We start from the raw sequence: 13,687 nt of genomic DNA on the forward strand, positions 1-13,687 counted from the left end.
CTTAGTAGCTCTACAACAACACAACCACACACCACGCGACCCAGCCATCAATTTATCAGACTAAACCTTGCGAATATTTGCATCCTTACGTCAACAACTGGCTATTCGCAAATAATAATCACCATCGTTGGATAGCTAGACAAGCAATTATATCATTGCATGGTACCAAGCAACAAAAAGGCCTTTGCTGCCCGATCGATTAAATCGCCCAACGGTCAGGCTGCCCATTCAAATACTCTCTGGGTAGCGGCGCATCATGTCGCAAGATCAGGGGCTTTGGAGTGTCCGCAGAGCTAGGGAGGTACGATATTCATGGCCCACATAAAGCCAATATCTCCTACCAAATGCTTCTTCACCTCCCTCGATCTATATATAATGCTAACGTGCTGACCTCCTCTCTCTCTCAACAGACTCTGGGAAACCTTAACCTCAACTCTGCCATCCCACAACCACCATCAGCCATGAAGCGCTCGAGCTCAATAGCAGGGCAGGGTGCGCCGTACACCGCCGGCCACTCACGCTCGCTCTCGGGCTCGCGACAGTCCCTTGCCATGTCGCGTCCCAGCCAGCCCGTCTTCCAGCGCACGTCGACGGGCGCCAGCTCCGGCGAGTTTGGCCTGTCGTCCGTCAAGCGGCCTTCGTCTTATCAGAACCACACGAGTACGTTTAGCAACAGCAACAGCAAGGGCTTCACACCGGGCGGCCGCGCCTCGGTAGACAACAGAGATAGGAGGAGCAGTGTCTACCAACCGCGTGCTGGTGGAGGCGTCCCCTCGGGTGGCCATCAGAGCTTTTTCCAGCAGGCGCCGCAACCAGCTGGCGTACCAAAAGACCCGAGACCGCTCAAGGACCGGTCGTACCAGAACCGCATCGGCCAGGAGCTGCTCGACTACCTGACGCAGCACAACTTTGAGTTGGACATGAACCACAACCTCTCGCAGAACGTGATAAAGTCGCCGACGCAAAAGGACTTTAACTATATATTCCAGTGGCTCTATAACCGTATTGACCCTAGCTACAAGTTTATGAAGAATATCGACCAAGAGGTGCCCCCGTTGCTCAAGCAGCTGAGGTACCCGTACGAAAAGGGCATCACCAAGAGTCAGATTGCGGCCGTGGGCGGCCAGAACTGGAGCACGTTTCTGGGCATGCTACACTGGATGATGCAGTTGGCCCAGATGATTGAGGGCTTCGCCCTCAACCGCTACGCCGACGCCTGCCTCGAGGCCGGTGTCGACACTGTAGGTGATCACATCACGTTCGACTTCCTTACGGCCGCGTACGCTGAGTGGCTCGGCATGGACGACAGCGTTTCGGAGGAGGAGGCCGACAGACTACTGAAGCCGCACATCGAAGAGATGGAGGCGGCTTTTGAGCAGGCCAACGCCAAACACTTTGAGGAGTTGCGGATGCTTGAGGCCGAAAACGCCAGGCTGCTAAAGGAGGTGGAAGACCTACAAAAGTCCACGCCGGACCCGGCCATCCTGGACCAGCACTTCAAGATCATGGAGGAGGACAAGGTCAAGTTTGAGGAGTACAACCAGTTGGCGATTCAAAGGTCAGAAAAGTACGAGAACCGGATCCAGGTTCTGCAGGAGGAGCTGGAAAAGGTCATGGTCGAGCTGGCCGAGGCGGAAGAAGAGCGGCGCAGTCTGCAGAAGGCGGTAGACGACCAGGGGATCAGCATGCAGGATATCGACCGCATGGCATCCGAACGGGAGCGTCTGCAAAAGACGATCGAGTCCGCCGGGCAACGGCTCGAGGACGTCAAGAGGAAGGTTTCGGAAAAGGAAATCGAGGCGAGCCAGAAGCTCGAGGAGCTCGAGAGGATGGTGGATCGCTACAACACGGTGGCGTACCAGATCGGTCTCATCCCGGCGACGGCGGCCAACGCCAAGGGCAAAGACCTGGAGCTGCACGTCACGGTCAACTCGGGGCCGAGCTTCTCGGGCTCGTCGGCCTCAGCATCCCAGCTCAAGGGCTCGTACACAGGCGGCAGCATGGAGAACGAGCGGCTTCTGGTGGACCCGGTGACGGGCTACCAGCCGGCGCACGTGCTGAGCCTCGACCTCCGGGGTCAAGTCAGGAGCATGCTGACGTCGCTGCGCAAGGAGATATCCGAGCGACGCGGGCAGGCCATGGATACCATGATGAAGGACCACGATCTGCTGGACAGCATCAAGGAGGCCATGGAGGATAAGCGCAACGAGGTCGAGGCGCTCGAGCACCGGGTGCGGGCGGCCGAGGAAGAGTTTGAAAAGACAAAGGAGGTCACCACGGCGCAGCGCATGGCGTCGGACGCCCAGGTCGAGAAGATGGAAAAGGAGCTGGCCAAGATGCGCGCGAGCTTGTCCGAGTCTGTGCAGTTGTTGGAGCAGCGAGAGATGACTACCAATATTGAGTAAGTTTTTTTTTTTTTTTTTTCTTCACCCCCCCTTTCACTTGGGAAGCATTTGGGGCAGCTTCGCAGTTATGCGGCAAGATCTAACAACCACTGTCTTCTCCCTTCAGATACGAGCAGTTGACGCTCAAGGCAAACTCGCTGCGCGAGGAGCTCCACACCGAGATCATGCGCATGCTCAACGACGTGATCAAGTTCAAGATGCACGTCCAAAAGAGCCTCGAGGAGTATGAAGCCTTTGTGGCCGACGAGCTGGAGCATGAGCTTGGGAGCGAGGACATGATGAAGGATGACGATGGCAACGACGGCGATGGTGATTCATGATACCCAGAGAATGGATGACTAAAGAAAAAGGCAACTCTTTTTTTTTGGTTTGTTTGTTCTATCATTATTTTTTCTCTCTTCGTAACGACCAGCGTTTTGCGAAAGTTCCGGCTTTGCTCTTTTTCTAGTCTCTAATTTACGAAACCTGGCGTTTTGGGGAAAGGGGATCTCATGATGATTTCCGGTTTTTTGTTTTTTGGGTTTTGAGGTTTGACTGGGAGGGAATCGTATGAATCAGAACATTTCAGTTTTTTTTTTTTTTTTTTTTTTATAAGGTACATAATGAGAGTTGCGCGTCCTATCGCCTGTCTGCATCTGTGGCCTGTACATTGATTACCCAAATTGCTCTGAAAATGGGCAGGTGCAGTAGGTGTTTGGCGGATACTGTCCGGCGCAGCTGCTGTAGATGAACAACCGTGTGGAATAACCGCAGGTCAAAAAAGCGTCAGAACAATTCATGGCCGACATCGCCCGCATTCTCGTTAAGCTTCAATCCAATCAAGTCCTACTGCCAGCAGCCGGGTGGACGGAAGCCGGCGTTTTCCGCGGCAATGTGTTGCAGCTCAAAAGGGAGGGGATAGCCAAGGAAAACGTCCGGTTGGCCTCCTTGCTGGTTGCACAACAAAGACAAGGAATCGCAATAAACGTTTCAACGAAAACCACTCGGGAAAGCCTCATCCTCGTATATTTGCGAACCAAAAGAGACAAAGAACAAAGCAAATAAAACCGATGGTGAGCCGCACAGCATCTAGCCTAGTCTTGTCTAGCTGCATGCATGGCTTGGCCTCTGCCAACCACTGTATCTGTATGTAAGGTGGGTTGCCTGCCTGCATGTGACACGTTGGCAAAGTGCGGGCAGCGGCGCTGATCAACCTCCCAAGTCCATTCAACAAAGGAACAACTGGGCACGGGATATTGGACTGAATAATCCAGTCTTCCTTCCCGCCAGAAAACTGCCAAGTTTGCAAATCCCGAGCCCGAAAACACCACTAAAGAAACGACGACTGAGGGGAGGGCAGGCAAGGCAGGCTGCAGTGATTGAATGCGCCATGGTGGCCTCCGCCGGGGGGGGGGGGCTCCACCGCCCTCAAGCTCTAGCTGTACCTGTACGGTTTTTAGGGCCGCCCGCTAGACAGAACACGCATCATTTGGTCTCACAAACTGACGTGCATGCAGGTTGCCGTATGTATTCATATGGCAAAACCACTCAAAAATTCGGTTTCAAGTCCATTTAGGGTGCTGTTTCCCCGGCCTGCCTACCTCCCTCCCTTGGCAGCCGTAACGGCCTGAGTGGAGGAGTTTGGACCAACAAAAAAAAAAGGCCCTCCTGGTTCGACTCATCAAAACCAACTTTCAAACATGACATGAACATAACCAAACGCGTCAGCTTTCGCAGTTCGTCTCTTGGTATACTAGCAAGGTGAGGTAGTTCACCGGGCTCTTCTGCCGCTCGGTCTTATAGGATAGAGTCATCGGAGGGGAGGGCTCACTGACGTGGAATGGTGCGGATGCAGTGGCAATCTAATCTACTTCCAAGTCTAGACCTAATGCATTGGCCGTCCTCGATCACCAACGCACATTGGAGAGGGAGCAAGGGAGGGCGCTCACAAAGCTGAACACTACGCTGCAAGTCCATCCACTGCATTTGCATTCAATCGCAATGCCCCACACCCAATCGAAAGACAAACTTGCATCTTCCAAGCCTTCCCTTCGGTAAGGGTGTCATTCATTAATTCATTAATTCGTTGATCCGAGCACTGGAGCCGCCGTCTCTTCTATCATACGTGACAAGCCACGCGGGGTCACCCGTCCCAACCTCCCTTGGGTAGAGCAATTGGAAAATAACGAGTGTTAGCATTCCGAACTATGCAGGCCGCCTATCGACTCATTCGCCTTTTGACTCATTCAACTTTTTGGGGTGAACTAGGTAAGGTAGCTGCTATTTGGGCTGCCTCAATGGATCGTGTTATCGTGATGCTTCCATGGCGGCGGTTGATGATTGCAATTATTAGGGGAGACGGTCTGCAAGGTTAGATCTAAACTGTTTGAATGCAACCATCTGCACTTACATATCTAGGCATCCAGTCTAGACAGATATATTTCTCTTGCTTCCTTGTTCCAGCCTTACCATTTACTTCTGTTCTGTTTCTTCACCGCACCTCGGTTCTCGTTCACGAGGCCAAGGCCAGCTCAGCTCAGCTCATCTGCATCATCACATCACAGTCATCGAGGTGAAGACGAAATAAATGACTGGAGCTCTGTTTATATAAAACGAGAGAAAAAAAAAAAGAAAGAAAGAAAACTCTACCAGCACCCCCCCATTTGTTTCTATCTCCCTGTCTGTATCAAACATTTGCTTCCAAGATCACTAGGAATCAGATCCCATACCATAATACACCATGGGGGCATACTTCGCCTTGAACGGCCTCGGCGGGGCCCCAGCGCCAGAGGCATCACCACCGCCCCTAGCTGGAGCAGACAGCCCATCATCCACAAACCCCGGCTTTCAACCCACCGCCCTTGACATGCTAATTCCAGGGTTCTCCTTCTTTACGGCCGCCGTCCAGCGCTACCTGCATGTGGACCTGAACGTCTATATCCCGCTGTTTGTTACGGTGGCTGCTGTCGTGCTCGGCTGGCAGTACCTGAGTGACTGGTTCTGGTCCAAGATGGACGTGTACCTCATGTCCAAATGCTCCCTGCGTACCGACGATGAGTCTTACAACTACGTCATGGCCTGGGTAGCCAAGCAAAAATTCTCCCAAAAGTCGCGCCGCTTCATAGTCAACACAAACACCAACTCAAGGAGCTGGTTCATCTGGAACTGGAACGATGATGATAATCAGGATGACGACGGCTCTGATCCAGACATGACCCAGAAGCCCCTGGCATACACTCCAGACTACGGCTCCCACTACTTCTTTTACAAGCGCACCCTGCTCTGCTTCCTTCGGTCCCAGGGCCGTGATAACCTTTACTCCCTTCCTAGCGAGAAGGAGGAGATCTATATCAGCTGCTTCGGCCGCAACCCGGCTATCCTCAAGGAACTGCTCGACGAGGCCCGTGACGTGTATCTCCAGCGCGACGAGAAAAAGACGGCCATCTACCGCGGCACTGTGGCCAAGGGCGCCTCGGCTGAGCCCACCTGGAGCCGCTGCATGGCCCGCACCTCGCGCCCCTTCTCGACCGTCATCCTCAATGAAAAGGTCAAGCAGGACCTCATCGACGACGTCACCGACTACCTGGACCCGGCCACCCGCCGCTGGTACTCGAACCGCGGCATCCCCTACCGCAGGGGTTACCTGCTCCACGGCCCTCCCGGCACCGGCAAGTCCAGCCTGAGCCTGGCCCTGGCCGGCTTCTTCAAGATGCGCATTTACATTGTCAGCCTGAGCTCCGCCAACGCCAACGAGGAGACACTCGCCACCCTCTTTGCCGAGCTGCCCCGCCGCTGCGTAGTGCTCCTCGAGGACATCGACTCGGCGGGTCTCAGCCACACCCGTGAGGGGCCTGCCTCGGCCGCCGTCGCTCCCGCTCCCGCGGGCGCCGACGACATGGTCCCCGGGCAGTTGACACCGGGCCTGCCCAGCGCGGCGACCAACAGCCGCATCTCCCTGTCTGGCCTGCTCAACATCCTAGACGGCGTGGCATCCCAGGAGGGGAGGGTGCTGATCATGACGACCAACCACATCGAGAAGCTCGACAAGGCCCTCATCCGCCCGGGCCGCGTCGACATGATTGTGCACTTTGGCCGTGCGGACCGCGCCATGATCACCTCCATCTTCAAGGCTATTTACGCACCGCTCGAGGGCGACGACGGCCCGCAGGCCAAGAAGATGTTGGCCAACACCGCCGCCGCCACAATCGCCAAGGGCGACAGCGACGATGCGACCAAGGCGGCTGCGGACAAGGAGAAGCAGAAAGAGGCGAAACGGGCCGATGAGATGCTCACGCGCATCGACGCGCTGGCGGCACGGTTTGCGGACCGCATCCCCGCGCATGAGTTCAGCCCCGCCGAGCTGCAGGGCTACCTGATGAAGCACAAGCGGGACGCCGAGGCGGCCGTGGCCGGGGCCGAGGACTGGGTGGAGGCGGCGCGCAAGGAGAAGGCGGAGAAGGAGATCGAGGAGGCAAAGGAGCGGCGGCGCAAGGAGGAGGAGGAGAAGGAAGCGGCCGAGAAGAAGAAGAAGGAGGAGGCTGAGAAGAAGCGCAAGGAGGAGCGCAAGGAGGAGCGCAAGAAGAACAAGGCAAAGCGCGCCAAGAGGGCGTCCAAGCAGGAGGACAGCGACAGCTCGGGTTCCGACACAGCAGAGCCTGGTGACGGGGGTGGCTCGGACGATAGTTCGGACGAGGAGGAGGAGGCGAACAGCAAGACGAGGGGACAGAGCAGGGGTTCGAGGCGGAGGCGGAAGGCGAGCAGGAAGGCCAAGGTCCAGGAGGAGGATGAAGCCGCTCAGGATCAAAAAGCTGCCGTTTCGAACAAGACCGAAGAGCCCAAGGAGCAGAAAGAGTTGCTGCCGTCGGCCGCTGCCATCAAGCTGGGACAGAATCAGGACGATGCCAAATCCCCACGGTCTCCTATTGGGGGAGACTCGGGCTACGAAACTTGTTGAGAATATTTTCTAAGTTTTATAATCTGATCCATGTTTCCTTTCATATTTTCTGCGATATATCATATACCTGAACATGAGATCATGATATAGCTTGGCAAAAGTTGGTGAGCAATGGCGTTTTGTGTGGTTTCTTTTTTTTTTTTTTTTCCCTTTTCTTTGATCCGACGTTTATCTCCCAGTCTGCTTTTCTAGTTGCTCCATCCTCAAACAGCTCTGGACATTCTTCTGTCGCGCTAGGTTCAGCAAGCTGGGATGATGATCAACATGTGCAGGACTAGGATGCAGCCGCACTGTTCACTATCGTCTGCATCTTGTTCAGCCCAACGGTTGTATCTCGTGGAATTTGCATGGAGACTGCATCTGCTTGTCTCAGTGTTTATTTTTTTTTCTTCAACAGTAGCAGCAGCAGCAGCAGCAGCAGCAGCACACGCCTCCATCGTCCAGAAATATGAGATTGAAAATGCACTCTGCACCGGTCATCTGGCGGCCGCTGGGATGCAGCAGAGCGATAGCGAGAATCTCACTGCGAGCACTTTCAAGACATTGCCGTTTGTGGAAGTTTGGGAGCCTTTTGTTGTTTGGAAGGTAGTATATCGCACGTCCGCTTCTATTCTTCAGTCGACCAAGGCTATGCTCCAAGCCCTGTGCTAGTTCCGCATAGCCCCCCGCTTGATCTTTGGAAGCAGCATCGTCATGTTGCTTACTCCTTGTTCAAAACAGCTCCTATGAGCAGGGAACAAAGCTATGAACCCACCCCGGGACCGCATTTCAGCAGCCAGCTATCGGAGACTTTGGGTGATTATGGCATGGAACTGACGGCTTTTTTTTTTTTTTTTTTTTTTTTTTTTTTTTTTTTTTTTTTTTTTTTTTACTATCGTATATAGAGCTAGCGATGGTCCGAGAGATACAAGTGGCGATATTTGCAGCACTCATAAACTGTTGAACCAAATGATTGAAATTGGTCCAAGAACGTTTCCTCGGGATACGTCAGACAAGAGACAATCAAAGGTCCAAAAGCAGTAATGTTTGCTCCGGTATATTCCCTCATGGAATTTGATCAATGGTCCGATGACTTTTTGTTCACAAACATACAAGCTGCTCACAGATGCTGCAGGAGTGGCCTGCATGGATGGATTTTGGCGACTCTTTGAATCGGCCAAAAGGACTGATGCTCTCGAGCACGACGTTTCGTTTTGCCGCTGACCGATGCTGATAACGATCATTTTTGTTGACCTGGTCATTCCTCGCAAGATCTTCCACGGGCGGCTTCTTGTGAATGCCGTCTTCGGCAGTGGTTTTGGGATTGTGAGTGTAGTAAACCTTGGGATGAACGCGTCCCGGGACCAGTTCCAGGACAGAATCGAGTAATCGCTTACCTATCTACCGACCTTATCAAGCTTTTCCGTGTTTAATCTTGTTTTCTCACTCTTTTTTTTTTTTATTCTCCCCATCGCTTAGCTTCAAGGACGTGTGTCTGCGTCTCCCCACTGTTATCATCCAATGAAGCTAATCATTGCCGACCAAAATGTGTTTCATAATAGTCCACATCTCGTCCAGATTCAGAGACGATACGATAATTCGGTTCTTTTGGAGCGAGTAGAGCCCCGTTCACGACGCCTAGATGGATTCTTTTCGCTGTCACCAACGAACGAGCCGACGTGGTGAACTACGCGGCGCGATCCACCGGTCTAATTTCGCGAAGAAAAAAAAAAAAAAAAAAAAAGAGACGATTGACCAGGGAGATCCGGACTAGGGCTGCGCGTCTGCTGCGGCTGTTGCCGACGTAAGACAAGTAAGACGGACGAATCCGACTTCGAAATTTGCGGCCCTCATACTGTAACAATTCCAACCTTGGTAATGTAATGGTCTATTATGAGTGTTGGAGTAGAGAGATGCTATCACAAAACCGTCAACTTTGGGTTGGAAAAATCCTTGCCGATTACGCCAAGACACGCCAGCCAACGGCGCGCGCTTGGCTTGGTTTTTTTTTTTTTTTTTTTTTTTTTTTAGCGGTGGGAAAATATCAAGTAGAACAGCTGGCTAGTTCCATACATACGACGTACATGGATTCCGTTGGATTACATGTTCCTGCAGTAGATCAGGCCGGCTCAGGTGCGTTGGTGTCTGATGTGTTGTTTTCTTTTCTTTTCTTTTTTGTATCAGATGGAAGCAAAGGTTAAACCAAAACTGGTCAAAGAAACGTTCTCAACAACACAAACGTATCATGCCTCACACTGCCGAGGGAACTGTTGTTGAGGGATATAGTTGCACTTTGGCTATTGGGTTGCCGCCAGTAAATTCTGTTTAGTGTGGATGGGTAAGCGTTTCCTAACTCGGTACCAAGAACGTACGGTTTTAGTTTTTATCCGTCTTTTTTTTTTCCCTTCCTTCATAGTATCTGAGCATATTGTAACGGCGCCGGTCAGATGACATTGGATTTTTCGAACCGGGATATGGTCTTGTTGAGATTTGTTATTCTCATTTTTCTATCATGATTCGACCCGGTTTACCTACGGGGTGTAAGTAGGTAGCGTATTGACACCGACTATTCCCTACTTTGATTGCCAAGTAGACAGGGATTCGATGGTATGCTTCTGCAGGTAGCACATGACAGGCAGGATAAAGTCCCCTATTTATCATGGGGTATTTGCGAGCTACATCGCCAAATGCCTAAATTGGGAAGGGTGCCACGCTGACGATGACGCACATGGTAGGTTGAAAAGAAAAAATCGGGGGAAGGAGAAGCAATTTTTCGGCCGTTGTAAGGCAGCCATGCAGCTATCTCGTGATTATCAAAATCGCCCAAGAACATTTGAATGGCATGTGTAAGAACTTGCAAGGCAGGTCTTACCCAAGGTATACTAGATAGGCTAGCCTACCTAAAGTATCTCTGACTACTGTAAACCTAACCTAGAAGTTGGGTGTGTACAACCAGGAGCACAGTGTTGAGCTCTTGTCGATCATCAACGACAACAACGACAATAGCAACGATGACAATACCAAGGGGGGGAAAAAAAAATTAACAAGGTGCAAGACCAGAAAGAAAACAACAATAGTTCCTTCAGAGGTGGATACTGCAATTTCATCGAGCTGCGTCAGCCATTGACGGCTTGGTCCGCTGTTTTCGCGGCCTGCTACGACGTCTCTCAAGATCATATCCCCACATAGATCGAACCCCTGGAGGTCCAGATAACTGTGTACAACTGGGCCTGGGTCTTGCTGGGTTCATCTTTCTTAACTTGACCCCCCTTAAATGCGACCGGAGCATGCTTAAAAAGTCTCTTCGCCTGCTCATTTCCCGTCTCTGTTTGCAGTATAGGACAGCTTCAGATCCTTTCTTGCTGATCACCTAAAGGCCCGAGAGTCACTTGGACGGTTTCTTGCTGTAAGTAGAGCGCCGAACTTGTCATCTGTTTATACACACACACACACTCTCTCTCTCGCAAACAACACCACCTCACCCCGAAGCAGTTGGTCCGGGTATCTGGCGAGCTACCTTAGCTACCCAACCACCGAGGTACTTACGGTTTCTACTAAAGTACCAAGTTTAAACCTCCCTATCTTGGTACCTCTGCCAGTCGCCCAAGACAGACCGTCGGGTGTGTCTTTTCTTCATCGCATTTTTATGCACCCAAGTGGATGATCTTATTTCTGTGTCTGTGCAGTTCTGGTTCCGATTTCCCGTCCAAGAAAATAACCAAAGTCTATGGATACGAAACAGCGGTGAAAGGGATATAAAGGGGAGCGAAACCGTCTGCAGGCACTGACAAGCAACAAACAGTACTTTATTTCCTCCGCCCGCTCGCCTGCTCTCCTTCTCTTTCGAAAATCTCCTCCGACATTCCCAGCGAGCTTTTCAAGTTCATCAATCCTTCACAATGGCGTCCCGTCCGCAGAACATTGGCATCAAGGCCATTGAAATCTACTTTCCCAGCCAGGTTGGTATTGTTCAAAACAAATAAATGCGACCCCTCGATTCAAAATTTCTACACGCGCCACGGGAAACCGTGGTTGGATCCGACATCGCTCCCCCACCCACCATCATCCAACCTCTTCTAGGTCGCCTTTCGCCTGTAACCAACGCAAGCACTAACGCAGCCTCACTAAACTCAGTACGTCGAGCAATCCGAGCTCGAAAAGTTCGATGGCGTTAGCTCCGGAAAATACACAATTGGCCTTGGGCAGACCAAGATGGCCTTTTGCGACGACCGCGAAGGTGCGTTGGTGGGGATGTCGATGCCACTGAACCCCTCCAAATCTCCCCCCTGTCGCTCATTATACATGCCCCGCACCCTGGCCCCACTGATCTGTCAATCAATCATTGTCGCTTGGGAGAGAGGCGCGTCTGACCGTGATGGCTACCCACAGACATCTACTCGCTTGCCTTGACGGCCACTTCGAACCTGCTCAAGAAGTATGCCATCGACCCCAACTCCATCGGTCGCCTTGAGGTCGGCACCGAGACCCTCTTGGACAAGTCCAAGTCGGTCAAGTCGGTGCTGATGCAGCTTTTCGGCGACAACACCAACATCGAGGGTGTCGACACGGTCAACGCCTGCTACGGCGGCACCAACGCCTTCATCAACTCGGTCAACTGGATTGAGGGTTCCGGCTGGGACGGCCGTGACGCCATCGTCGTCGCTGGAGATATCGCCCTTTACGCCAAGGGCAACGCCCGCCCCACCGGTGGCGCCGGCTGCGTCGCCATGCTGGTCGGCCCCGACGCCCCCATCGTCGTCGAGCCCGGTCTGCGCGGCTCTTTCATGCAGCACGCCTACGACTTTTACAAGCCCGACCTGGCCAGCGAGTACCCTTACGTCGACGGCCACTTCTCGCTCACCTGCTACACCAAGGCGTTGGACGGCGCATACCGTGCCTACAACAAGCGTGAGGCTCAGCTCCAGAACGGTCAGGCCAACGGCAGCGGGTCGACGGAAAGCTCCAAGACCCCTCTGGACCGCTTTGACTACATTGCTTTCCATTCGCCAACCTGCAAGCTTGTGCAGAAGTCGTACGCCCGCTTGCTGTACCACGACTACCTCGCCAACCCCGACCACCCTGCCTTTGCCGAGGTCCCCGGGGAGCTGCGCGATATGGACTACGAAAAGTCGCTTACCGACAAGGGCGTGGAGAAGACCTTTATGGCTCTGACCAAGAAGCGCTTCCAGGAGCGTGTCAACCCTGGCATCCAGGTCGCCACCATGTGCGGCAACATGTACTGCGCCAGCGTCTGGGGTGGTTTGTCCAGCTTGATCGGTCACGTCGACAGCGCTACTCTTCAGGGCAAGCGTATCGGTCTTTTTAGCTACGGCTCTGGCTTGGCTGCCAGCTTCCTGTCGTTCCGCGTCAACGGCAGCACCGACAAGATCTCACAGGCGCTTGACATTCCCAACAGGCTCCAGACCAGGCGCGCCGTGCAGCCGCAGACATATGACGACGTAGGAACACCTTGAGATTAGCCCGCCTCGGACGTTTCCGTAGTGTGTGGTATTTGCTGACGTTTTTGATCACTACAGATGTGCGAGATGCGCAAGAAGGCCCATCTTCAGAAGAACTTCACTCCGACTGGTGATGTCAACACCATCGTGAACGGAACCTACTACCTGGAGAACGTTGATGACATGTTCAAGCGATCCTACACGGTGAAGGCATAAGAAGAGCTGGCTGCTCGCACGCTTTATTGGAACGACGATACCCGAAAGCTATTAATAGAGGCAGATTGTCTCAAGCGAAATTTAATGGCATGACTAAACCCTATTGCCTGACTGGAAGTAGGCGAGACCCTTCCATCGAGGTGCGACACGGCGTCATGCACTTCCGCGAGTCGCTTGCCGGCTCGTTTTGATTGCAACTGGGTGGTTCAGATGCTGCATAATACAAGCATTTGGCAAATACGAGCATATACCTTGTCTGGCTTGCCACATTAGCGCTAGGTAGCGTGTGCTGCATGGTGGGAAGTCTCCAACACCATCGTCAATGGGGTTCTGCCTCGCGGTGTATATACTTGTGTGCTTTGGGCGGCGCTTTAAAGAACTTAGATCTTTGAAAGTTGGAGGTTCATTATGGAAGAGTCTGCTTGAGCCAACAATACAAAAAAAAAAAAATTGAAATTAGCTGTTACAAGCATTCAGACTGTCATGTGAATCTAGATGTACAGCGTAGACCCTTATCCAGACCACGACCGAACGCTAACACAGCTACCAGTCTTTCCACTTGGAAAACAAAAGGTATGGATAAGACGACAGATTTGACAGAGAGACGATATGTCTGTCTGGCAACTTGAAAAACATATTTGTTTTTCTTCCAGTGATTTAGTTATTGTACATGAATTAGCAGAAAAAAGCCAAAT

The 13,687-nt window shown here is 52.5% G+C and overlaps 3 protein-coding genes across 3 annotated transcripts; all 3 read left to right on the top strand.

Annotated features, from left to right (window-relative positions):
* Positions 1-256: 256 nt before the first annotated feature.
* PpBr36_08113 (uncharacterized protein) lies at positions 257-2,725 on the top strand (the record flags this gene model as incomplete). Its single annotated transcript, XM_029895245.1, has 3 exons — positions 257-301; positions 411-2,401; positions 2,512-2,725. The coding sequence occupies 3 exons, from the start codon at positions 257-259 to the stop codon at positions 2,723-2,725; spliced, it is 2,250 nt and encodes a 749-aa protein (XP_029746888.1).
* A 2,399-nt stretch (positions 2,726-5,124) lies between these two features.
* Positions 5,125-7,338, top strand: PpBr36_08114 (uncharacterized protein; the record flags this gene model as incomplete). The annotated part of the gene is made up of 1 exon (XM_029895246.1): positions 5,125-7,338. The coding sequence occupies one exon, from the start codon at positions 5,125-5,127 to the stop codon at positions 7,336-7,338; it is 2,214 nt and encodes a 737-aa protein (XP_029746883.1).
* Positions 7,339-11,216: 3,878 nt separating this feature from the next.
* Positions 11,217-12,992, top strand: PpBr36_08115 (uncharacterized protein; the record flags this gene model as incomplete). Its single annotated transcript, XM_029895247.1, has 4 exons — positions 11,217-11,276; positions 11,452-11,554; positions 11,707-12,776; positions 12,855-12,992. 4 exons carry the CDS (start codon positions 11,217-11,219, stop codon positions 12,990-12,992), a joined length of 1,371 nt encoding a protein of 456 aa, XP_029746884.1.
* Between the last annotated feature and the right edge of the window lie 695 nt (positions 12,993-13,687).

The sequence above is a fragment of the Pyricularia pennisetigena genome, chromosome 5 (assembly GCF_004337985.1).
Source record: "Pyricularia pennisetigena strain Br36 chromosome 5, whole genome shotgun sequence".
Lineage (NCBI taxonomy): Eukaryota > Fungi > Ascomycota > Sordariomycetes > Magnaporthales > Pyriculariaceae > Pyricularia > Pyricularia pennisetigena.